We start from the raw sequence: 23,763 nt of genomic DNA, 5'->3' as shown, positions 1-23,763 counted from the left end.
GTTGTGTCTGACTCTTTGCGACCCCATTTGGAATTTTCTTGCCAGGATTACTGGACTAGTTTGCCATTTCCTCCTCCTGCTCATTTTATAGATGAGGAAACTGAGGGAAAAAGGGTTAAATGACTTGTCCAGAGTCACACAGCTGGATTGAGGCCAGATTTGAACTTAGGAGATGAGTCTTCCTGACTCCAGGCCCAGCACTCTATCCACTGTGCCACCTAGTTGTTACATTTTTTTTCATCTTCTATAAAAATATTATTTGGGGGCAGCTAGGTGGCGCAGTGGATAGAGCACCGATCCTGGAGTCAGAAGCACCTGAGTTCAAATGTGGCCTCAGAAACTTGATACTTACTAGCTGTGATCCTGGGCAAGTCACTTAACCCTACTGCCTAGCCAAAAAAAAAATTTATTTGTTATATGGGATGGTTTTCTCAGAGGGGTTAAGGGAAGGATACTGGGGGTAATTTTGGTGATCTAAAGAAAAGGCATTAATATTAGAAAAAAAATTATTAAAGAAAAAAAAACAATCCTGTCCCACTAAGAAAAAAAATTCCACAACTAATCTCAATATCCTAGTTTAGACTTTAGTAACCATGCTTTAAAAGTCTTCCTTTATTCCAATCTAAATTCTTCATGCTTCATGCTTAACTCACTTTTTCTTTTACATTTAAGTCCTTATAGACTTGAAGACTATTATAAAGGTTGTATATATAGGGCTACTGAATTGATCAGGCAACTCTTTTTGCTGGAGATAATCACATATTCCCTTCAGTGTTTCCTGGACTAAACAGACATCATATATAATTTCCATCATAGCCATATTCTTTGATTCTTTAACACATTCAATTAAAAACTCATTTATTAGGCATCTACTATATGTCAAACATTGTGCTAGGTGTTGATGACACTATGACAAAAATGAATATAGTTCCTACCCTCAAACACCTTATATTCTACTGGGGGGTGGGATAACATATATAAAAGCAAATAATAAAATATTTATTCCAAGGGAAAATCAATGTAATTTTTGGGGAAGTGGGAGGAAATGTTAACAATTCACACAATGACCAATCAGACCAGACGATCAGTGATAAAGAATGTTCCTCACTTCCTGAAAGAGAGGTGATTGATGGATGCAATATATAAAATGTTTTTGGAAATGGCCAATGAAGGAATTTGTTTTGCTTGACTATACATATTTGTCACACACACACACACACACAGAGTCATAATATTGCCTGATCCTTCTTTCAAGATACCAAAGATATAAGAAAGTGTTGTTATGTAAATTTCAGTTCCTAAGCTTATTCTAAAATTGCTTTTTTGTTTTCCCCCCTGAGCAATTAATATTTAAAAAAAAATTCAACCTAGTAACTGTCAAAATAAAGAGAAAATGAAGGGAGGATCTCAAAGGCTTGGGGAAAAAGATGTCAGACCTTATTATTACTGAGAAGAAGCAACTGAGAAAACGCCAATAACTACTGACTCATGTCTTCTTTCCCATTGCTTTTAAATCTTTATGAGAGTAATCTACATGCTTATCAAAGGTGTCTTGGATGAAAATCTGAGAAGAGAATAACTATGCATGAGAAAATAATATTCTAAAGCAGATCATTTTTGCAGTCACACAGCTGAAAGGTAGAATTCCTCTCTGCTCATTATTGTTGCTGATTATAAAACAGCAAACTGATTTATTAAAACAAGATGCCATGTCTTCCATCAAGCTGTCTTCCATCCATGTAAAAGCAATACAAGAGTCTGTCGTCCTTCCTCACAGTCGTATTGCCATTCTCCTCCCTCTGACACACGATGGCTGTGCAAGTTCTCTTCCTTTTCCTTCGAGGTCAAGCTCAATTGCCTCCTCCAAGTAGTCTTCTCTGATTACTGGATCACAGCTTCAGAGCTTGAAGGGGTGGGGCGGTAGAGGCCAGCTAGTCTAACCCCCTTCTCATGCCTTGGGCAACTCTCGAGGGAAAAAGTGCTGAACTCAGGGTTCAAATCCTGGCCAGCACCAGCCCTTAGCTAAATGACCTTGGGCAAGTCATTTAACCCCAGTCCACTTCAGCTCCCTCATCTGTAAAAGGAGGAGGGGCAGACTAAGTAGCTTCTAAGGTCCTTCCCAGCTGTAGCTCTAATATCCTGTGTTCCCAGTTTAGTGTCATCCCTTTTCACCTAGACTTTTAAAACAGCCTCCTAAAGTGGGTTTCCTACAGCCTCCCTCTCTCCCTACTTCTTTTTTTAATTTACACCATAGCATTTTTTGTCTTCCGAGTGTACTACTCTGATATCACCTGCCTGCCCAAAAATCTTTAGTAGCTTCCTAGTAACAAAGCCTCTTTGGTCTGGCATTCAAGGTTTTCGACAATCTGGGTCCAATTCATCTTTCCAGTCTTACTTCCAACTCCTCCTCCTTTCACACTTCATGTCCTGGCCAAACTGTATTGCTTACTATCATTCATAGTAATCTTGCCCTTTCTTGCCTCTGCCATTTTCCCTCCTTTGGGTCCCTTGCAGGACCCACAGAACAGTATGCTTGGCTGTTCCTTTTGGCTAAGCAGTGGTCTCCCAAGATACCAACACAATCCTGGGCCAAGTTCCCTGTACCCCAGGAGGACTGCTCTAAAATGCCTGGCTCCATCAGCTGTCTGCCTCCGCCCCAGCCTCCTAAGTGCTGATTCTCTGCCTGCTGGCTGTAGCCTCTCCATTTAGTCTAAGCTGTCGCCGTGGGTTACAGTGGATCTGCAAGCTTATACCACAGAGAACCTGAGAAACAACCATATACACTGGTGTGCAGCGCTCCCTTGTTCACGTGGATGCTGTATTGTAGAAAGGACAGACTGAGCTTCACCTCTGACGAGAAACTATATAGCAGTGCCTTTGGAGAGCTCTGAGCTGTGGGGCCAGGGTGGTGCCCAGTTTTCTCTGGGATGACTCATTTCACTAGAAGTTGGGTTATGATTGAGAAAAGGCTAAAATGGAGGCAAGCAGAAATCTTTGGGTTTTCCCAGCTGCTTCTTCCTGAGACCCAAGCTGGCAAAAGTAGCTTTAAAAAAGAAAGGCATAATCTTGGGGGTGGAGCCAAGACGGTGGAATAGGCAGCAATCTAGCTGAACTCTCCCAACATTCCCCTTCTAAAAACATTTTGGAGTAGCAGAGTCAAGAAAAGGTAGAGCGAGACATTTTTCCAGCCTAAGACAACTTAGGAAATTGGCAAGAGAGACCTGCCCTACCAAAGATCAGCAGCAGAAGCACAAGCAGTGGGCCTTGGACGTGGCTTCTAAAGGGCACTTCCAGAGCTCTTATCTCAGAAGACAGTAAGGGGGGTGGACAACTAGTTGGAAAGAGATTTCAAAGGAACTTTTGCTGACACTGGGTGCAGTTGGCACTAATTGGCAACTCTATAGCCCATAACTAGCTCAGGGATGCAGTTGTGGGAGCATTTGTGGTTGGTCACAAGCAAGCAGGGGACCTGGTCACAGTTCCAGGGACAAGATGGATACTAACACTTTTGGCTACAGGGGAGCAGGTGCCCTTTCTGGGTAAAGACCAGGAGAGCAGTGACCATACCTCTTCCCACATCACATCACCTTGGAAGAACCAAAAACTTGCAGACCCCCAGAATTAGCTCTGAAAACAACTGCATGAAAAAACCTGAAACTTGGCATAATGCCTCCTCATCCCTAGGAGAGCAGAGCCCAACATTAACATAAAGTTCAAAGTCAAGAAATAGGCTGGGGAAATGAGTAAACAACAACAACAACAAAAAAAAACCTGACCATAAAAAGCTACTATTATGGCAGGAAAATCAAAACAAACACAGAAAAAGACAATAATGTGAAACAACTACAGGCAAAGCCACAGAGAAAAATGCTAATTGGATTCAAGGCCAGAAAGAATTCCTAGAAGATTTGAAGAAAGAGATAAGAATGGTAGAGGGAAAAAATGGGAAAAGAAATGAGAGTGATGCAAGAAAATTACGAAAAGGGAACTAACAACAGGCCCAAAAAATACTGAAGAAAATGACACCTTAAAAAACAGAATTGGCCTAATGGTAAAAGAGGCACAAAATTCACTAAAGAAAAGAATTCCTTTAAAAAGCAGAATGGGCTAAATGGCAAAGGAGATACAAAAATTCACACAAGAAAAGAACTCCTTAAAAAGCAGAATTGGTCAAATAGAAAATGAGATACAAAAGCTCACTGAAGAAAATAATTCCTTAGAAAGCAGAATTGGGCAAGCAGAAGCTAATGATTCCATGAGACTTTAAGAAGCAATAAAAAAAAGTCAAAGAATGAAAAACAGAAGAAAATGTGAAATATCTCACTGGAAAAACAACTGACCTGGAAAACAGATCGAGGAGAGGTAATTTAAGAATTATTGCACTACCTAAAAGCCGTGATCAAAAAAAGAAATTTTTATTTTAAGAAATTATCAAGGAAAACTGCCCCAATCTCTTAGATCCAGACAGTAAAACAGAAATCAAAAGAACCTACCACTCACCTCCTGAAAGAGATCCCAAAATGAAAACTTCCAGGAATATTATAGCCAAATTTCAGAGCTCCTGGGTCAAGGAGAAAATGTAGCAAGCAGCCAATAAGAAATAATTTAAATGTCAGGGAACCACAGGTCCGTAACACACATGATTTAGCAACTTCCACATTAAAGGAATGAAAGGTTTGGAATATGACATTCCAGAAGGAAAAGGAACAAAGATTACAACGAAGAATAACCCCCCCCAAGCAAAACTGAGCATAATTATTCAGGGTGAAAAACAGACACTCAATGAAATAGAGGACTTTCAAGCATTCCTGATGAAAAAACCAGAGATGAATTGAAAATCTGACATTCAAACACAAGACTCAAGAGAAGCATAAAAAGGTAAACATGAAAGAGTAATTATAAGGGACTCAATAAAATTAAACTGTTTTCATTCCTATGTGGGAAGATGATATATACCACCCCTAAGAACTTTATCATTATTACGGGCAATTAGAAGGAGTCTGTACAGATAGAGGGCATGTATATATCAATTATGTTGGGATGATCTGAAAAAAATTTAAGGGGTGAGAAACAGGCAAGTACTAGGAGAAGGGGGAAGGGAGAGGGAGAATGGGGAAATTTTTCTCACATAAAAAAGGTACACAAAGAAGAGCCTTTATAGTAAAGTGAAAACAGGGGTGGGATGGCAGGCAATGCTTGAACTTCATTCTCATTGGAATTTGTTTCAAAAGGGAAGAATACACACACACACACACACACACACACACACACACACACAGCTGGGTATAGAAATCTATCTTACTCAACAGGGAAATAGAAGGGGAAGAGAATAAGAGATATAGAAGGAGGGATAACAAAATGGAGGGTGAATTAAGGGAGTTAGGGGTTAGAAGCAAAAGAGAGAGAAGGAAAAACAAAAGAAAATGGGATGGAGGGAAATACACAGTGATCATAAGTGTGAATGTAAATGGGATGAGCTAACCTATAAAATGGAAGCAGACAGAATGAATCAGAAACCAGAATACAATTATATGTGGTATACAAGAGACACACTTGAAATAGAAACACAGAGTTAAAATAAAAGGCTGGAACAAAATCTATTATGCTTCAGCTGAAGTAAAAAAAAAAGGCAGGGTACCAATCAGTTTCAGATAAAGCAAAAGCAAAACCAAACCTAATTAAAAGAGATAAGCAGGGAAATTATATTTTGCTAAAAGTACCATAGGCAACGAAATAATATCACAAAAATTTAAAGGCAAGTTTTCTGACAACAGCCTGATTTCTCAAGTATATTGGGAAGCGAGTCAAATTTATAAAAATAAGATCCATTCCCCAATCGATAGTTAAAGCATATGAACAGTTTTCAGAAGACAAAGCTATCTACAGTCATATGAAAAAATACTCTAAATTACTGTTGATTAGGGAAAGGCAAATTAAAACAACTCCAAGGTACTACCTGACACGTATCACTAATGAACTGCTGGAGGAGTAGTGAACTGGTCCAATCATTCTGGAGAACAAGTTGGAACAAGGCCCAAAGGCTAAGTTAAAAACTGTACATATCTTTTGACCCAACAATACTACTATTAGGTCTATACCCCAAAGAGATAAAAGAAAAAGAAAAAAGTCCCATACGTACAAAAATATGTACAACAGCTCCTTTTATGGGAGCAAAGAATTGGAAATTGAGGAAATGCTCATTAATTGGGAAATGGCTGAACAAATTGTGGCATATGATTGTGATGGAACACTATTGTGCTACAAGAAATGATGAAGGGAGTGGTTTCAGAAAAAACACAACAAAAAACATGGCACAACCTATATGAACTGATGCAAAGTGACATGAGAACCAGATCACTGTACATAGTAACAGTAATGCTGTAATGATGATTAACTGTGAAAGACTTGGTTACTCTCATCAATATAATGATCCAAGATAATTCTAAAGGACTCATATTGAAAAAAATGCTTTCCATTTCCAAAGACAGAATTAATGAAGTCTGAGTACAAAGTCAAATATATATTTCTTGCTTTATTTTGCTTTTTTTTTTGGTAATATGGCAAATATGGAAATGTTTTGCATGATTTCACATGTCTGATATACTGCTTCCCTTTTCAATGGATAAGGGAGAGGTGTGAGGGAGTGAGAATACAGAACTCAAAATTTTAAAAACAGAAATGTTAAAATTAAATAATAATTTTTTTAAAAGACAAAAGAGGCAGTAAGGGGGTGCCATGAATTTGGAGTCAGGAAGACCTGAGTCCAATTTCTGCCTTACATATACACCAATTGTGTGACCCTGGGCTCTTCAGTTTCCTCATCTATAAAATAGAGATAATAACAGCATCTACCTCAAAGGGTTGTTTGTGAGGGTCAAATGAGATAATCTAAGTAAAGTGCTTTGCCAGCCTTAAGATACTAACTATATAAGTGATAGCTATTATCTTAAAATGAGGCTAAATGGAAAGTGACTTCATGTGTATTCATATTCATGTATTCATATATTCATATAATCTATTCAAAAATAGATAATTATCGGGGTCAGAAGTGAACACCACCTTAACTTCCAGCCCAACCACAACATTCAAGTGAAAATAAGCAAAAGAGAAGAAGCATGGTGCAGTTAGAAGAATGCTGATATTTGGTTTTAGAAGTCTTGAGTTCAAGCTCCAGCTGATTCATTTGGAACAGCTGGGTAAAATGGGGTTTCCATGTACAGGGTCAGCAGGAAGCACTCTTGTAACCATAAAGAATTTTATAAATAGGAGCCATTCTTAACTATGGTGTTGGGTACTAACAAATTTGCCCTGAAAATTCTATGTGTCTAGAACCAAATAAGGTTTTTGTTTGGCCCTGGGGTTGATGTCTGTAATGAAATGGCTTTTTCTTTACTATTTCATAATGTATATTTCATATGCATTATTTTGTAACTGAATAATTCTTTCATTCAAAAAACATTTGATATGTGCCTATTAAGTACAAGCACTATACAGAATGTCTCCAAACTCTAGGTCTTCTGAATTTAGGGTTCTCTCCCCTATGATCAAATGAGTTATTACACTGAAAAATAATTTTGAAAAACATAAAGTAACAGGGCTAAGTACAGTGAAAGGTATTAACAAGGAGAAGAAAGGTCATTGCTTCATTCTGCTAAGTCAGTCCTTCATGAGGATAAGATGAATGAATTAATGAATGAAAAAGCATTTCTTAATTGTTTACTATGTGCCAAGCAGGGATTTTAACAAGTTCTAAGTTGTAGAGAATAATATGTGAACTCCATTGAGGCACAGATCTCATCAATCCCTTCATCTTTTCAGTGTTCTTCCATAGGTCAGACACAGTAAAGAAGGGGGGCTGGGTCCACCCAATATGCTGGGGATCTTCCTTGCTGTCTCTTGACAGTTACCATGGCAACCTGTGAGTTGCATGTGGGGGAAAAACATGGAAAATTAACACCTATGTTTCTGCCCATACTGGATTTTTCTTTTAGTTTCAAAATTATCTTATAAACAAAAAGTAGAAGCAGTGTGGTACAGCAGGAAAAGCTCTGGATCTGCAATTAATAAGTTGTGTGTTCAAATCTATGCCTCCGACCCTTATGAGCTTTGTGACCATGAGTAAGTCATGTAATTTCTTTGTGCCTTCCAAGTGGTTTCTACATTGGTTCTTGCCCATTCTGGAGGAAATCACAGAACATTCATATATTCTTATACAAAGAAACAATTTCTCAATTACACCATTACATGAATGATTATCTTAGGGAAAAAAAAATGGTTATGTAATTTTATAGGAATACCAGCCTGCTTTTTTTTTTAGTGGTGGGTGGTAGAATAATATTTCAACATTTCAACTGGAAATAAAAAACAAATACAAAGTATCTGTTCAAATCATCTTTGATGGCTTTAAGGCAGACAAAACAAAGCAGTACATCATTCCATGGACGCTATAATTCATATTAGGATTTCCCATTGTCTCTATGTTCATTCTTAATCTGTTGTGAAGAACAGAAGCCGCCAATATTCCCTGTAATCTATATCTAGTATGCTATTATACTGATGGTCCGTAATGTAGGAGTATCCATCACCATGCCGACATTAATTAGTGCCCCAACTGGCTATTGATCAGTCATTAAGTGTTCATTAAGGGGGTAAGGCAAGATATTACTTGGTATAGATAGGCTGGGCTGCTCCCATGACAGATCTATCACAGGCTTTTTCTGTATGACTGCCATAGCTGGGTTCAATAGGATGGTACCAGTCATCTTAAAAAAAAAAAAAGCTCTCATCTTAGCAATTTCTAATCAGGCATATAAGCTACAGTTAATTACACCAGTTTTAATACTTCAACACAAGCATGACTGAGACACAGTTAATTTATCCTAAAGGGGAATGACTATTATTTTACTTATACTTTGATGTGGTTATTCCTTTCCATCGTGCGACCCTAATGTATTCGTATCTTCTTATCTCATGTAACTCTTGCCTCTGTCCTCCCATAAATCCATTAAAGGTTCTCCGGATATACTGGGGGCCTTCCTACATTAATATTCCATAGACACCAGGGGAGCATTCAGCAACCTGTGAAATGTTATTTTATGTCATAAAAATTACAGGGTTTATGTTTGTAAGGATAGTATGCTGTATTTGTTACTTTCAATTTAGGCCAACAACTTGACCCTGATGTTAGCTCTATTTCCACGGGTCACCAGAAGCAGGGTTTGGAATTAAATTCTGGAATCATATGTTGTTAGTTATGCTAATCTTTATGCTTGAAGTTGCAGTGACTGTCTTTCTAAATGGTCCGTCACTAGATATTCACTTAATAAGCTCTCAGTGCACCAGGCATCTCTCTAGGGATCCATGGTACAAAATACTTGCCATGCACATAGGTTAAAGGAGATTTCTTGATGAGACATGTTCCATATCAATGAAATCACAATTTGGAACCAAAATAGAGGGTTTAAAACTTCTCACAGAAATGATGAGAGGACTTGATCAAGACTTTTCCTTTATCCCTATATCTCATATTTCCTTGTATCATGTTTACTGTGTTATATAACATATTTTCCCTCCCCAGTAGATTGAAAGTTCCTTGAGGATGAGGAATGTATTATTTTTCATTTTCATATACCTATCCCTTAGCGCAGTACTATACCCTTACTACTGTAAATGTTTGTTGGATTGAATTTCTAGTAGGAGCCAATATAACCCAATGGACCAAAGACTCCAGTTAGATAACTAATCTCATTTGTATCAACTTACAAAAAGTCCCTTTATTTTTGATTCTCTACTTTTTCAGCTCTAATATGGAATTACTATTAACTACACAGTATTTTATATTCCCTGGCTTTATTTCAATGAATTCATATTGCTAGTTATAGCAAAGACAATGCACTAGTACTTTAAGAAGGAATAGTTTTTAGAAATATCAATTAAACTGATTTAGAGTAAAAATGGTGAATCATTTCATAGTTTTGAGATCAGAGCAAATAATCCTATATTTCACACTCTCCCTCTCTCTGACTACCAGTTTCTTCATCTTACAAAAAAAAAACCTCACCCAGCATAACGTAGATAAAGCACTCTACAGGAACTATGCAAATAGCAAATACTTCATCATCCATTATCCAGATCTCAGATGTGGAAGGGGCCTTGGCCAACCTGAACACCAACCTGAGGTGAAGGTATTCCTCTTCCTTTGGCTTTAATTTCCTCAATGGTCAAAAAGAGGGAACTAAACTAGGTGACCCGTAGTCTTAAATATGTTCATCCCCCAGACATCTTGAAAAAGAGACTTCCCCTGCCTTCTGGTAACAGCAAAATGCAGTTGGTTAAAGGAACTTCCTGAGGCTTAGTAAAGACAAGAACTCAGAAGCAGTTGGATACAAAATCAGATGAGCACAAATACTTTGTCCTTTTTTATGCAGGTGTCTATCAATCCAAACCAGGGGAAGGAGACAGGGAAACAATTTGTTAGCCCAATTATCTCTAAATAGATTGCTTTTTCTTAACTTTTCCTTGTGGAGTGACTGAGATTTGGTATTCTAATAAGTTTCTCTTTTTGCGAGGGGTGGTGTTGAGATAGTATTGTATCTCATTTCCATAGCTGATGTTCTAGGCTTGGCATTTTGTGACAAATGTTCACTCATATTACTTTACAGTTCACCCCCAAGGACAGAGACTGCAGCTTTAATATGTATGTACCTGTGTGTATTTACATGTCTAAAATTTCCTTCCCCTTCCCAACACTTAGGAGTGTGTGTGTGTGTGTGTGTGTGTGAGAGAGAGAGAGAGAGAGAGAGAGAGAGAGAGAGAGAGAGAGAGAGAGAGAGAGAGAAAAGAAATCAAGTCACTCAAGGTCAGAGAAAATCGGTCCTGAAGAAGTGGAAAGTACCTCGGGTTCTTTCAAAACCATTTTTTCAACCTTGCCTCAGGCAAGTTTCTTCTGTACAACTGTACAGCATTATCTGTCTTTTGGCTTTGGGGAGGCCCATGGAAGTAGCCGTAGCTATAGACGTCTGGATTTTTCAAGGAAGGGTTTGAGATGATAAACGATTTCTCTTCAGCTCTTAAAAACAACTGGCTCCTTCATGTCAGCATTCCAAAGAGATAGGGGCTTCAAAGGCATGTCAGGGCAGGGGAGAATATCTGATTACAGCTGGCAATGCTGTCTTCAAACTTCCTCCTCCACAAAGGGTTTAGCAATCTAATGGGCTACCCTGAAACTCTTTCCAGCTCCCATTCGCAGATGTCATGGGAATCAATAGAGAAGTCCAGGAAGAATAAAGCAGAGGCGAGTGGGAAATGTTGTGTATACTTAGCTCTAATAAGCAGTTTCTGAATGCACAGCCAAACAGGTGGTGTTGACACACACAACAGGAAAGTTGAATAAGTGGTTAGGGCCCTGTTCTAGGGAAGATTCTGAAAGAAACACTTCCTAATCCTAAAACTGCTCTTACAAAGTGCTTTGGGGTTTGGTTTAAAACAACAACAACAACAAAAAACCCCCAAACCACCACCAACACCCATCCCCTCCCCCGAAAATCAACAGCTTGGGAATTTCAGGACTTAAAACTTAAACCAGACTGTAGAGTATACAGTATTTAATAAATGTATACACTCTCTCTCTCTCTCTCTCTCTCTCTCTCTCTCTCTCTCTCTGTCTTTGACATTTTCCCTAATTAATAAAGTGAGTTAGGACTGTGATATTACTATAGTCAATCAGCAAATTATGATTACAAGAAAATGCTTTAAAATTCCACCGCATGGGAAAAAGTAAATTATAATAACAATACGTGTCATATCTATTAGAACAGGGTTCTTATCCTGGAGTGGGAGAACTTTCCCTCCCCCCAATATTGTGATAACTGTATATTAGGAGAGGGAAGAAAAAAAAAAGAAATTTACATTATAACTTTATTATACATTTAAAAAGAATAGCAAGTTGTACATAATAGATGTGCAGTTTCATGTGCAATCACCTTTTTTAAAATTATACTGTTATGGAAATGCTTGTTTTATTCCATAAATTAAAATAAAACAAATTTAAAAAATAAAAATAAAGCCAACATAATAGATCTTTTTGTAATCCTATCTATGTATTTTATTTTATATACTTAAAAATACTACCCTGAGGAGTTCATGGGCTTCATCCAACTGCCTGTGGGGTCCATCACACCAAAAAGATTAAGAATCCCTGCTGCATTAGAGATTATCTTTATTTCTAGGAATTCATTACACTTTGCACATTATCTCATAAATCCACAAAGTCTCCAGGAACAAAGAGGTCATAGAAAAAAGGTGGTGAAATAGAGGAAGACTATTATCTCATATGCTCAGAGTCAATCTGTCCATCAGTGGCAAGAAGCTAGATTCTAACCCAGCCTCCCTAACCATGAATTCAATATTCCAGCATTTCATGGTTTTTTTTTTCCTCTCCTTCCAGCACAAATTGTACAAGTGATACACTATGACAGATCTATTTCATGGGAACAAAGAACTATTATGACATTTCCATTTTAAACACAAGGGAGACCAAGTATCAGCTTTTTGCTGCTTCGGGATTATGAGTGTCATCCAAAGGTTTCTTCCCCCTGGACATGACTGACCCCTGGTCTTGCCAGAGCACTGCCACAGAGCTATGGTATAATTTCTCTTTTGAGGTTGAAGCGCTGTACTGAATATCTAATTTAAAACTCATCACAACTCACATTATTCTCTGATTTCCAAAATGAGACACAAAGGAGAACTGGCTTGAATGAGGTCAAGCAGCCTCCAATAACCTCACCAAGAATGCTTTCACCTTGCTTGACTATTTCTGACCACAGTCGTTGGGAGCCCTGGTTTCTTTGGTTCAAGTCTGCAAATATAACCACAACTCAAGCTCTCCTTTTAAGTTCCCAGTAATCAAACTCCTCTTTTGCCTTTGTTCTCCTGTTGAAATAATGGCTAATTTGTGATTGTAAAAAGGCACTTTGTGATTTACAAAAGTACTTCCTGAATAACCCTGTTGGGGGTAGGTAGTATGAACATGGCCATTTTACAGATGGGGAGGCTGCAACTCAGTTTGTGTCAATTAATTTACTGAGGCCACCACAGCTTGAGAGGGGTGGATCTAACCTAAGTCTTCTGATTGTACGCTTAATGTTTCCCTCCTTCAAGATGCCCTCTTAGCTTAAGAGAATACTCAAAGATTGCTGGCTCATAGAGTCTTGAAGTTCAACATGCTAAATATTCAGTTTTCTTTTTAAAAATTGTCAACTGATTTTTAAAAAAAAATTTTGGTGAGGCAATCAGGGTTAAATGATTTGCCCAGGGTCACACAGCTAGTAAGTGTCAAGTGTCTGAGGCCAGTAATTTTTTTTTTTAACCAAGCAGTTGGGGGGAGGTATGAAGAATTTCAAAGAATGTGCTCAGGGAAGATAACAATACCGATAGTGATGTTATTAATGATTGTACTCTCCTGACCAGTGATTCACTTCCTAGGATCACCATTTCAGGAAGGACTCCAGCCATGCTTCACTTCACTCCCATCACTCTTTGGACTCCTTCTCCTCCTCCTTGCCTTGTCTCTGCAAAAGTACCATCCCCTTGACTCTGTATCTCTCCCCCCATCTTCCCTTCTTTTTCCAGCTCCTTTTATGTGTTGTCTCTCCCCGTTAGAATACAAGCTTGTTGAAAGCAGAGAGTATCTTGTTTGCTATGTCTGTATTCCCAATACCACTGGATATTCCAAACACTATCTATTGGATAGCTGTACTCTATATAGTGGGGCAGCAGAGGGTAAAGCACTGGGCTTGGAGTCAGGAGACGCAAGTTCAAATGCAGCCTTAGAAAATTCCTAGCTATGCAACCTTGGACAGGTCACTTAACCCCTCTTTGCCACTGGAGAAGGAAATGGCAAACTACTCCAATATCTCTGTCAAGAAAACACCATGGACAGACATTATGGGGTTATGAAGTATCAGACATGACTGAAATGACTGAATAATAACAGTGTATATGGTGCTTTAACATCTGCAAAGTTCTTTATTCATATTGCCTCACTTAGTCCCCACAACAACCCTGTGAATTGGGTATTATTTTTCAGATGATGACACCAGGGCTCAGGCAGGATAAATGACTTGCCCAGGGTTAACGCAGCTACTAAAAATGTCTGAGAGAAGATCCAGATCCAGGTCTTCCTTCTGCTGATCAAGCACGCTATCCATGGTACCATAATTCAGAGAAAGCAAAACTACTTATCTCTTATTTTGTTTTTGTTTTCTTTGACAAAGAGAATAACCTTCAGACTGGGAAGGACACAGGCCTGACACAAGTGAAGTGATGGTAAGGCCTTCGATGTGCTTAGACCACTAAGTCCAAACTAACCACAGGAACAGAGGCTATGAGTAGTGAGATCACAGTAATGCCTGAAAATCTGTGAGGGTAAGGTGAAATGTGGCAGAACTGAAGAAGGGCCAGTATTGTCTTGATTTTCAAATGGGTCCTGGTGAGGAAGGGAAAGGTGGAACAGGCAACCTATGAGCTAACTAGATTGACTTGATTCCCGGCAAATTTCTAGAACTTATTACTAAAAAGACGGTGTTTAATTATTAACTAATTATTCATAAATCAACAAAATTAATTATTTAATTATTGAAAAGATGAGCATTTAGAGAGAAAAGGCAGGATTACTAGTTACTAAGAGCCAGCATAGCTTCATCAAGAACAGGCCATACTAAGCTCATTACTTTTCCCGATGTGAATTACTAGACGAGGACATTAAGGAGAATGTTACAGCTGTAGTATACCCAGACTTCAGAAAAGCCCTTGGAAAAAATCTTGCATGGTATCCTTGTAGACGATATAGTGAGATGCTGATTAGACGAAAGTACAGCGGGTGGGTTCAAAAATGGCTGAATGAGAAGACCCAAAGAGTAGTCATTAATGGGTCAATGCCATTTTGGAAGCAAATGTCTAGAGTAATGCTCCGGGGAGCTGTGTTATTTAGCATTTTTATCACTGCCTTGGATGAAGGCAAAAATGGCACTTTTTGAACCTGTAAATGACATGGATGTGAGAGAGACAGCTGACATAATGGATGACTGAATCAGGATCCCAAAATGATAACGAAAGTTTAGAATGACAGGTCAAATACAATTGGGCATAACTGATTACAGATAAATGTCAAGACCTACACATGGGCTTAAGAAAAACAAAACCACAGTAACCCTACACCCTATAGTTAGGGAAGGAAGAAGATGTGGATAGATATTGGTTTATGTAAAAAAAGATTTAGAAAGCTCAGCAGTGTGACTTGGCGGTCAAAAAGCTCACACGCCATCTTGGGCTTCATTAATAGAGGCCAATATTCCGAAGGACGAGGAGTATAATTTTCTCACTGCACTCTATCCCAGGCTAGACCATATGTGCAGTGTTTAGTCTTGGCCACTACATTTTGGGGTGGCAATGACAAACTGTAATACAATCAAAGGATGGGATTAGGAGGTGGTTACAATGGTAAGAGGACTGGATAATGAATTATATTAAGATTAGTTGAAGGAGATTTATGGGAGCTACATGGCACAGTGGATAGAGTCTGGAGTCAGAAAGAACTGAGTTCAAATCTAGACATTTACTAGCTGCAAGACCCTGAGAAGTCAATTAACCTATCTGTCTCAATAATAGCACCTACCTTCCAGCATTATTGCGAAGATGAAATGAGATAATATTTGTAAAGTAACTTTGCAAACCTTCAGGCACTATATATTGTTGTTGTTGAGTCATTTCAATCACGTTTACTCTTCGTGACCTGATTTGGGGTTTTCTTGGCAAAAATCCTGGCTATTTCCTTCTCCAGCTCATTTTACAGAAAAGGAAACTGAGGTAAACAGGGTTAAGTGACTTGCCCAGGGTCACACAGCTATTAAGTGCCTGAGGCCAGATTTGAACTCAGAAAGATGAGACTTCCTGACCCCAGGCACGGTATTCTATCCACTGTGCCACCAAGCTGCCCCAAGGCCGTGTGTATATCTATCTATCTATTAGCTATTACTATCAGTTACTAAGTATGATGATAGAACTTTCTCCATGTATTTGAAAGGCTGTCACATGGAAGAGGGATTAGACTTAGTCCACTTGGCCCTCAAGGCAGAACTAGAAATACTGTCTGGAAGTTTTTGAAAAGCACATTTAGTCTTAATATATGGAAAAACTTCTCACAAGTAGAGCAGTCCAAAGGTATTATTGCCTACCTTAGGAAGAAGTGGTTTCCAGATCACCAGAAGTTTTAAGTGAAATCTGGACATCTATTTGATTAGTCTATAGAAGGGATTCCTTGGATGTGTCGCATCTGATGTCCCTCTCAATTCTGCTAGCCTAGACTTATCAAATGAACGAAGCTATAAAGCAAGTGCAGGACAGTGACAACAGTTGAGAAGGCGTGGATCGGTTCTAATCTGCTCCTTTGTGGCAGCACCCACTTCAATGAGATCACAACTCAATGAGATCGCAGAGTAAAGGAAGCATACGTCACAAAGCATAAGGAAAAATATCACAATTCCCTCCTTCTGCAAACATTAAGTAGGGATTTTAGCTATTTCATTTATTTATATTCAGCCATTTAAAATTCCCATCACACATTTAATTAAAGTTAAAATGAAGGTTTCAGGAAATTGCTGAGATCTTAGGTAATCAGAAATAAATAAACCATAGAAATAAAGCCCTACAGTACTAATTAGCCAACTTTCAACTTCATTACTTCTGATTAGGAATAAATATAACTTTCCAAGGCAGGCAGGACCATAACAAATAATATTTTTAATGGTCTTCATCATGACACCATAAGAAGGCCTAGCTTCTCCTGAGGATGAACAAATAAGTAAGAATTCTGAAAAATGCTTATTTTAAAATACAGGTATATTATGCTTTAAGCAAATCTTTTAAATGAAAATCCAGATCTGCATGAACAGGAAGTGGAATGAGAGTGACTGCTCATTTTACCACAGTCTTTTTTGTTTTACAAAAAATTTGATCCCAGGATTCCTTTAAAGAGCAAATGCACTTAATTCATCAAAATGATCCAATTTCCAAAAATTTTATTTACCCAAAAAATTTCCTTGGAATTTCAGGATTTAGTAAGGAGTGGTTATATTTCAATTATATGTTTTTCAAACAGGTTTACCTGGAAAGAATAATCCTACATAATTATGGGCTATACGAATGCATATTACCATAACTAAAAATAGCTGATTTTATATTCCATAGTTATCTCTTTTAAAATATAATTGATAAAAATCAAAGAAGGATATTCACCAATTTGTGAAGGAGGATTTGTGAAGGGGGAGATTACTAGGTGAAGAGACCTGAGACTATTTCTTAAGAATCAATGGAATGAATTGGAGATGGTTAACCTGGAAATCGGAAGACAGTCCTTACAAGAGAGACACATGAAAGAGGTACCAGATTCATTTTGTGTGGCTCCAGAGAAAACTGTGAAATTATAAGGAAACAGCTTTAATATCAAGGAAGAACTTCCTAACAATCAGAACTGTTTAAAAATACAACTTTTAATATGCCAAGCTCTTTGACACTGAAGTATTCAAGTAAAGGCCAGATAGGCACTTGTAAGTTACATGCAACCAGCATGCAGGAACTTGAACAAGTGCTAAGGGTTCTTCAAATTTAATCAATCAATCAATCAACAAGCTCGTATTAAGTGCCTACAATGTACCAAGTAGAGCTAGGCATTAAGGATAGAAAGACCAAAAAAAAAAAAGCTATAAAGCAAGTGGAGGACAGTGACAACAGTCCAGGATGAGAAGGCATGGATCAGTTCTAATCTGCTCCTTTGTGGGAACACCCACTTCAATGAGATCACAACAATTCAATGAGATCACATAGTAAAGGAAACATACGTAACAAAGCATAAGGAAAAATATCACAATTCCCTCCTTCTGCAAACATTAAGTAGGGATTGGTTTCAAGGGGTTTATATTCCATTGGTTAATTCAACATGTACATGCATAAATATGCAAAGAATATATACAAAATAAATACAAAGTTAATTGGAGAAGGTAGGCACTAGCTTTTAAGGGCTTCATATAGAAGATGGCAGTTGACTTGTGTATTGAAGGGAGGGTAAGTGTGATGCATTTCAGGGTCAGGGGACAGTACGAAGGTACCAGAATGGTAGCTAGTGCCACTTGTGAGGAATGGAGAAAAAGGGTCTGTTAGCCTGGACGACAAAATTCAGGAAAAATAATGAGACTGGAAGGATAGGTTGGGGCCAAGTGAAAGGCTTTAAAGCCAAGGAAAAGTGAAGGGCTTCAAAAGTCAAACAGAGAAATTTATATTTTATCATCAAGGCAGAAATGACAAGGTTTGTCAACTGTTTAAATAAAGGCTGAGGAAGAGGAAGGATTTAAGGATAACACTGAAGTTAAGGACCTAGGAAAATCTAGGCTTCTATGATTCCAGAAAGAGTTTGAATTGAGTGATAATATGAGAGAATCTTCAAACTTTAAAATGTATACTGCTATTTAAAAAAACATGGGTATAAAGCTTACTTTGTATTCCAAATTTCTCTTTATAAGATTTTTGCTTATGCTTGAATAAAATATTTTTTATTAAAAATTTAATTTCCTTACGCACAGTACTCTGAATAAAACTAAAGTACTGGTTTCTGCCTTCCATTCAAAACTACTGAAGTGAGAGGAAAGAAAGGAAGGAGCTGAAAATAAAGCTTATTAAGTCATTAGCAAAACAGTTAATTTATTTGAAACGGGGATGGGAAAAATCCGAAAGCGTCAAGAGAACTCCAAATTGTTGTAATCTTGGAAACGGCCCATTTAAGTTGGGTATGGTTTAAAAAAGGAAGTACGGTATTTAACAAACAGTTCTTACCATATACATGCAAGGGGTAGGAAGCAAATATCGTCAACATCTCTTTCCACTAGCTTAGCATGCATATTCCACCAGGCAAACATGCATCATTAGTCTGATTTAGAATAAATTCTGACATGAGACAGGCTTACGCAAACAAGGATTCGCAACCAAACAGTTCTTGTAACAGAAGCAAAATTAACATGCTTACCGTATATAGCTCATTAAGAACTTTCATTAAATCCTCATGAAGCTGGAATGCAATCTCTTTGCTCTGTAATTAAGAAGACATTATTAAGGAAAGGATATTTTAAAACAATAGAAATTGTTTCTGCATTATTTACGTTCTAAATTAATCAATGGAGCTGGAGGAGTGGGGGGAGACTTGGTTACAATACTATGCAGACATAATGGTATCTTGTCTTTAGGATATGATACCAATCTAAAAGCCAAAGGTAGCAGTTAAAAAAGCAAAGGATACTTCAAAAGCAATCATTTAATAATGTACAAAGATAGGGACTGAACCTGTGGTTTTATTGGCAGCTAGGTGGTATTGTGAATAGGATGCTACACTTGAAATCAGGAAGACCTGAGTTTAAATCTAGCTCAGACACCCACTACCTGTGTTACCTGGGTCTAGTCATTTAACTCTTCTCAGTCTAAGTTTCTTCATGTGTAAAATTAGAATAACAATAGCATCTACCTTGCAGGGTTGTTGTAAGGATAAAATCTGATAATACTTGTAAAGCACTTTGCATTAAAGCATTATAAAGCTATTATTATTATTATTAGTAGTAGTAGTAAGTGTAGTGGTGGTGGTGGTAGTGGTAGTTCTGGTGATGGTGGTTGTGGTAGCAGTGGTAGTGGTGGTGGTAGCAGTGATAGTGATGCTGGTAGTAGTTGCAATGGCAGTGGTGATGTAGTGGTGTGTGGTGGTGGCTGTAGTGGTAGCGATGGTAACAGTAGTTGTAATGATGGTGGTGGTGATTGTCGTAGTGGAAACAGTGGTGCTGGTGGTGGTGGTGGTAGTTCTGGTGATGGTGGTAGTGATAGTGGTGATGGTAGTAGTTGCAATGGCAGTGGTGATGTAGTGGTGTGTGGTGGTGGCTGTAGTGGTAGCGATGGTAACAGTAGTTGTAATGATGGTGGCGGTGACTGTCGTGGTAGTAACAGTGGTGCTGGTGGTGGTGGTAGTTCTGGTGATGGTGGTAGTGATAGTGGTGATGGTAGTAGTTGCAATGGCAGTGGTGATGTAGTGGTGTGTGGTGGTGGCTGTAGTGGTAGCGATGGTAACAGTAGTTGTAATGATGGTGGTGGTGACTGTTGTGGTAGTAACAGTGGTGCTGGTGGTGGTGGTGGTAGCACTCTAATCACTCAGGCTTACAATCTTATCCTTGACTCCTCACTCTCTCATGCCCCCCATGCTGGATATGTTGCCAAGGCCTATTGATTTGACGTCTGCAACATGTCTTGGATATACCCCCTTCTCTCCTTGGATACGGCCACCACGCTGGTACAGGCTTTCATCACCTCACATTTAGTCTATTGCAACAGCCTGCTGGTGGGTCTGCCTGCCTGAAATCTCTTCCCACTCTAATCCATCCTCCAATCAGCCATCAAAATGGCTTTCCTAAACAAAGGTCTGACTGTGTCACTCCCCTGTTTAATACACTTTAAGGGCTCCCTATCACCTCCAGGATCAAATACAAAATCCTCTGTTTGTCATTCTAAGCCTGTCATAACTTAGCCCTCCTCCACCTTTCCACTCTTCTTATACCATACTCTCTACCGCACATTTCAATTGAGTGACACTGGCCTCCTTGTTCTTCTACAAACAAGACACTCTATCTCTTGACTCTGGGCATTTTCTTTAGTTCCATGCCTAGAATGCTCTCCCTCATCTGCACCTCCTAGCTTTCTTCTCTTCCTTCAACTCTCAACTAAGATCTCATCTTCTCAAGGGGGCCTTTCCCAAACTCTCTTAATTCTAGTTCCTCCCCTCTTTTAATGATTTCTTATTTTTTTGTATGTAGCTTATCCACACACACATTTGTTTGCTTATTGTCTCCCCCTTTAATCAATCAATCAATCAATCAATATTTATTAAGTGCCTCCCACGCCTCCAGGCCCTATGCTGAGTGAATTAGACTATGAGCTCCTTGAGGGCAGGGACTCTTTTGCCTCTTTTTGTATCCCAAGCACTTAGTACAGTGCCTGGCATATAGCAGGTGCTTAATAAATGTTTCCTGATAGACCTAGACCAATACTTGATAAGATAGAGAGACAGACAGAGGCAGAGAGATAGAGATGGAGACATAGAGAACACCAGGGCAGGCTATACAGCTACTAAGTGCTTGCTAGAGCTTTTGACTTCAAATTTCGTGCTCTTTCAACTATATTAAGTTTTCTTTCCATGACATCCCATTTTATCTCATATTTGTTTCATACATGGGATACCATAGCTAAAGAATTCACTACCAAGTGGCCAGCCTTCTGGTGAGACATTACCTATTGACTTAGTTGAAGCTAGACCTTAGCCAGGTGTTGCTAGAACCACACTTGAAGCCTTTCTAATATGGCAGAGCCTATCAATTTGTACTCCACAGTGTTGGTCTTCACACCCAGGGTCATCTCCATGCCACAGTAGGGCAGTGGAACAGGACAAGTGGTAAGAGAATTACAGTTATCCCTTCCATGTAAAATCCATAGAGGCAGACCCTTCACAGCTTCATTTTCCTTTAGGAAATCATAAGGACTTAGACTTTTCTTGTGATACCAGAGTCTACCAGAATGCCTTTTTAATAACAATTCTGCTTTCTGAATTTCTAAACTTTTTCTGTGTCATCTGCTGGCCTTTGCACATCATCTGCAGCTACTGCAAAACTCCCCCCAAATTTCCATTTAACTTCTTATGCTGACTCGCAATATATTGAAACCCATAATGGGAAAGGTCATCATGTGGAAGGGATAACTGTAGACACAGAGTCACAAAAGAACTGGGCTCCTTAGTAGTAGCTAGACATGGAGTCAGACTAGAACTGAATTCACATCCTAACTCTGACACTGGCTGTGTGATCATGGGCAATTTGTTTAACTTATCTGGGTCTCAGTTTCCTCATCTGTAAGACAGGGATAACAGTATCTATAATAGCTACTACACAGAATTATTGAGAAATTCAAAATGAGAGCATGTATAAGGAGTTCTATAATCCTATATATATGCCAGTTATTATGATATGTTATATGATACCATACCATTATTATAAAGAGAGGGGGTGTAATGCAAAGAGATAGCTGGCTTCTTGGTCAGGAAGACCCAAGTTCAAGCCCCACCTCAGGCACATATTGGCTGTGAGACTCTGAGCAAGGATTTTAACCTCTCAGTTAGGAGGTTAATTCTCTGTTGCAGAGCAGTTATAGATCCAGATTTTAAAGGGGGTTTTCTCACCAGGAATTCCCTACACTGGTAAAATCACCAGTCCAAAACAGACAGACAGAACACAGTATTTTATTTTAGATCATTTTCTCCCAAACTTGTTATTAGAGAAAAACCTACTTTCATGGTTCAAAAGTTGCTAAGGTGAATAATGACTCTCATGTAGTTGTTTGACTGGTTACATCACCTACCAAGGGTCCCTGCCACTACTCAGAGAACAAGAGGAGAGGTCCCCAGACTACACGTGCATATTACTCTACAAGGACAAGGCTACAGAATGCCGGTGATCCCATGAAAGAAACAAAACTCAGAAATGCTAAGACTGGCACTGTGTGAGCAGGATTGTGCAAGAAGTATCTCAATTAAAAGACATCCAATATCTGCTGACAGAATTCTCCTGCCACTGGTTCTGCATCATCTACTAAGAAGGAAAGTAATGGTTTTTGTATCTGACACCTTCTGATGGACAATTTTGAGTGAGGGATTATGTATTTGGAACTAGAAAGGACCACACAGATCAGATATTCCCAACCTCCCCTCCCCTTTTCTTTTTTAACAAATAAAGAAACTGAGGCCCTGGTGACTTTATTTTTCAGGGTATCCTGCCCTTTGAAATTCTGTGCCATGAAGCAAAACTCTTTCAAGGAGAAAAGGTGATCCAAAGGGAAGTAAAGAAAACGAAATACTCCATGCTCTACTTCTAAATCCAGGTATCCTGACCTCATAAATGTTACCAAAATCTTCAAGAGTATTTGCTAGATATTATCACTTCAATATCAAATTTTATCCCAGTATCCAGACTACAAATTCAAAACCCCTTAATGGGATCAAAGGTCACCTGGAAACTCTTCCCTTTTCACAAGTAGCAAGCAAGGAAGCCTTGTTTAAGTTTAGGATTTGTTTTATATGACCCTTGTTCGAACACCAGATTATCCAGGTGAGGAGTCAAGACTTAGTATTTCAACCTACTCTAGGCCAATAACTGGGTTTGAGAATTGGAAGGGACCTTAGATGACAGCAATTAATTTATTCCTTTTTTTTTTAAGGCAATCAGGGTTAAGTGACTTGCCCAGGGTCACACAGCTAATAAGTGTCAAGTGTCTGAGGTCAAATTTGAATTCGGGTCCTCCTGACTACAAGGCACTGTGCCACCTACCTGCCCCAATTTATTCTCATAAACATTTTATTTCTGCTTCAATCTAGTAGATAAAGATGTAGGAGAAACCCAGCCAAAGGAAAAAACAGACCTAACAGACATTGCTTAGAACATAAACAATCCCTGAGAGCCATCTGGTCAACCCCCAGGAGGAGCATACCTATATATTGTTTTTTTTAATATTCCCCAGAGGGAGACTTCAGTGAAACTGTTAAGTAGACAATATTTACTTAGCCTCAGCAAATTTTTTTTGCACTCCTTAGTGAACCTTTTGGGGATATGCTTACATGTGACTTCCCCCACAGAA

General features: G+C 38.7%; 1 protein-coding gene across 1 annotated transcript in view; it reads right to left on the bottom strand.

Annotated features, from left to right (window-relative positions):
* SRGAP1 (SLIT-ROBO Rho GTPase activating protein 1) overlaps positions 1-23,763 on the bottom strand; it is a 331,212-nt gene that overhangs the window by 117,787 nt on the left and 189,662 nt on the right. The window contains 1 exon segment of the mRNA XM_020990183.2: positions 19,076-19,138. Coding sequence (XP_020845842.1) covers positions 19,076-19,138 — 63 coding nt within the window.

The sequence above is a fragment of the Phascolarctos cinereus genome, unplaced genomic scaffold (genome assembly GCF_003287225.1).
Source record: "Phascolarctos cinereus isolate Bilbo 61053 unplaced genomic scaffold, phaCin_HiC Scaffold_1;HRSCAF=81, whole genome shotgun sequence".
Taxonomy (NCBI): domain Eukaryota; kingdom Metazoa; phylum Chordata; class Mammalia; order Diprotodontia; family Phascolarctidae; genus Phascolarctos; species Phascolarctos cinereus.
This window is presented reverse-complemented; position numbering and strand designations above follow the sequence as displayed.